Below are 2993 nucleotides of genomic sequence, written 5' to 3' on the forward strand. Positions count from 1 at the left end.
CCCGGCAGGGAGCCGGAGGCCCCTGGGCGGCCGTTAGCGGGCGCGGCGCCCGGCCCGGCGCGTGTAGCGCACTGATGGGGGCCCCTTGTCTGCTGCAGGTGATGAGCGCCCTGCGGTCGAAGCACCACTGCGGCGAGGAAGAAGCCCGTGTCATCTGCGAGAAGGTCCAGGACAAGCTGCTCAAGGAGTGCCACGATCCCGCCAAGATGTGCATCACCGACCTGCGGATTTCCCACTGGGAGGAGGCGATCCAGGAGACCATCGGGGGGGAGGTGAACCGCAACCTGGCCGCCGAGTGCTATTTCCTGTGGAAAACGACTCGCCTCCGGCACCTCACTCTGTCTCAGGACACGCGGGACATGCTCACCGAGATGCGGAAAGGGGTCCGCCTGCTGCTCCTAACTAACGGCGACAGGCAGACGCAGCGGGAGAAGATCGAAGCGTGCGCCTGTCAGCCCTACTTCGACGCCATCGTCGTGGGAGGAGAGCAGAAGGAAGAGAAACCGGCGCCATCCATATTTCATTACTGCTGCGATCTCCTGGGGGTGCAGCCCACAGAGTGTGTTATGGTTGGTGACTCTCTAGATACAGATATTCAAGGAGGCCTGAATGCTGGCTTGAAAGCAACTGTCTGGTTAAACAAAGCGATGACTACCCCAGTAGACACCTCCCCAGTACCTCATTATATTATTTCTTCTGTTCTGGATCTTCCAGCAGTGTTACAGAAGATGGAGCACAAAATTAATGCTAAGTTAGGAACTGACCGTACGGCTGATAGCAATGAAACACACTGATGGTTCCAGCATACAGTCAGGGACGTGCTGGGATGTTAGGTGACTCAAGCTTTTTTAGAAAATTCAACCCTAGGATTTTGAGCTCATGGATGGTGTGCTTTCTTAAACAGCAGGTGGTTGAGTAAGAGCACAGTTGTCAGTGAAAAGAGGATAGAAACAAAGAGCTAGATTACCTTAAAAGATGCAAGTGCAGTTAATTTAAAATAGCTGCCTCTATCTGGAAATCATTTTGACAAACTGTGTCTAGCTGTCTCTGACCTAAGGTGCCAGTCTCTTTATAGTGCAAAAGAAAATGTGAATGTTTTGATCTTTCACATGCTTTGCTGACTTGTAAATTTAGCAGAAACTTCAGTTCAGACCTTGTTTGCAGTGTGTAAAAGAAGGTGAGAAAGAGTGTGGTACAATCTGGTAAACCACAATTGATCTGCAGTTTATCTCGGGAACTGGAGTGAATTTATTGACAGAATTTATTATGTATCAGACCATTAGAAAATGTTCTACCTTTTGATCTGTTTTCAAGTTTTATAATTTTTTTCAGACTTTGCAGTGAATCTTCTTTTATAGAATCTGTACCTCTTGCCAAAAGTACTTAAATGTGCATTAAAAATTTGCATTTGTGTAGGGGACCATTTATCAGAGGACTTGATGGATAAGTTTTTTACTTTATATTATCTTGGTGCTTATGCAGATACGTAATATACTTGTAATTCAGATTGTGATTTTTGTTGGAATGTAATAGATAAAACAGGGATATTTTCAATGGCCTTACTGTACTGTCAGACTCTTTCAAAGCTAATATTATTGTTCTGTCTGATTTTGTTCGTGAATTTTGATCAGACTTTTTGGAGAAACTTCATGGTCTTGCTCAGGTTTATGACTACTCAGATGCTGCTGCAGGATCGGTGCTTTTTTTTTGACCGTTTTAATGTCACTGCTATGCTATCCCTCCTTACTCCAGTTTCTACATGTATTTTGTGTGATTTACTCTGGAGAAAATATGAGCTAGTTGTTTGTAAATGGCTTTCATGACTCTCTTGAGGAAATTGGAAAATTATGTCATATGCATTATAGCACTGTGTACAACTTTATAATGCGTATGTGCTATTTCCACTAGATGCAGGAGCTGACTCTCTAAAACACTAAGATTTCTTATTTCCCAGATCATTATCTTAATAATTTATTTTTTCTGTACTTTATATTCTTACTATAAAATGGGAAAGTAGTCACATATTAGATGGAAACATAAACACTTGTTGGAAGACCTGTGCTTTTCAAAATCTGTTTGCTATATATACATTGGGTGGAATATCTGACCATATGTGAACAATCGTGTATTTTGGAATAAATCCATGACAAATCTTTTGAGAACAGGGATATTGATGTACTGGCAGAATAGTGTCTGGCACGTGGGCAGCAATAAAGATCAGCAAAAAGTACAGAAACCTACCAGGATATGGGTGTATAGAAGGAATCCTGTATACAAGAAAGGTTCCTTTGTTTAACTTGACGTTAAGTTAATGTAAAGTCCTGCATAGGATGGCAGATTCGGTTTAGAGGTGGCTGTTACTGATGGGAGTTAAATCATTGGCAAAGAGTTTTTAGGCTGCATCAAAATATGTTGCTCCAACATTGATGGGAGAAAAACAAACAAAAAAAAGGAAATGCTCATTAAAATTCATTCAGTTGTCCCTTAAAAAAATTAAAGCAGTCCAAGTTCCTCATGTTATCTAGCCAAGACCTCTGAGACATCAGGATCAATGAAGAGAACAGAGGCAGGCCCCACCTGTACCTTTGAGGAAACAGGTGTGCTAATTGTGATCTAATTACAGTGTTATAGTAAGTTGCCACATGTAACATGAGCCAGTGGAACTGACTTGACACACCTTTGTTACTGAAGAGGCCTAAGATTCTATTTTGCATTTGGAAGAGCATGGAAACGGTCACTGATTTAGCTGATGAGCAAAGCGTTATTTAATAACATTCCTTATAACTGACGTTTGAGAGAAAAATAAAGATCATTGAACCTATGAGGAATATTGTGTAAAACCAGAAATGTATCCAAAAGGTTAGCTGGATCCCTGAAAAGAAAATGTATTTAAAGTCATCTGTTTTAACCATATGTGGTAGAAAAGCAACAACTTTGCTTACAACAGCATCCCAAAGGAGCTGCAGTATAACTCTGCATTCTTTGCACAGCAT

At 42.0% G+C, this 2993-nt stretch overlaps 1 protein-coding gene across 1 annotated transcript; it reads left to right on the forward strand.

Moving 5' to 3' along the window:
• Positions 1 to 42: 42 nt before the first annotated feature.
• Positions 43 to 2558, forward strand: NANP (N-acetylneuraminic acid phosphatase). Its single transcript, XM_026846103.1, has one exon. The coding sequence runs from the start codon at positions 75 to 77 to the stop codon at positions 792 to 794; it is 720 nt and encodes a 239-aa protein (XP_026701904.1). The 5' UTR covers positions 43 to 74; the 3' UTR covers positions 795 to 2558.
• Positions 2559 to 2993: the final 435 nt, after the last annotated feature.

Source organism: Athene cunicularia, assembly GCF_003259725.1.
Source record: "Athene cunicularia isolate RWA chromosome 3 unlocalized genomic scaffold, athCun1 chr3_part1, whole genome shotgun sequence".
Classification (NCBI taxonomy): Eukaryota; Metazoa; Chordata; class Aves; order Strigiformes; family Strigidae; genus Athene; species Athene cunicularia.

Coding starts and splice junctions, on each gene's coding strand:
- NANP (XM_026846103.1), top strand. CDS start 75: ATGGGGGCCCCTTGTCTGCTGCAGGTGATGAGCGCCCTGCGGTCGAAG.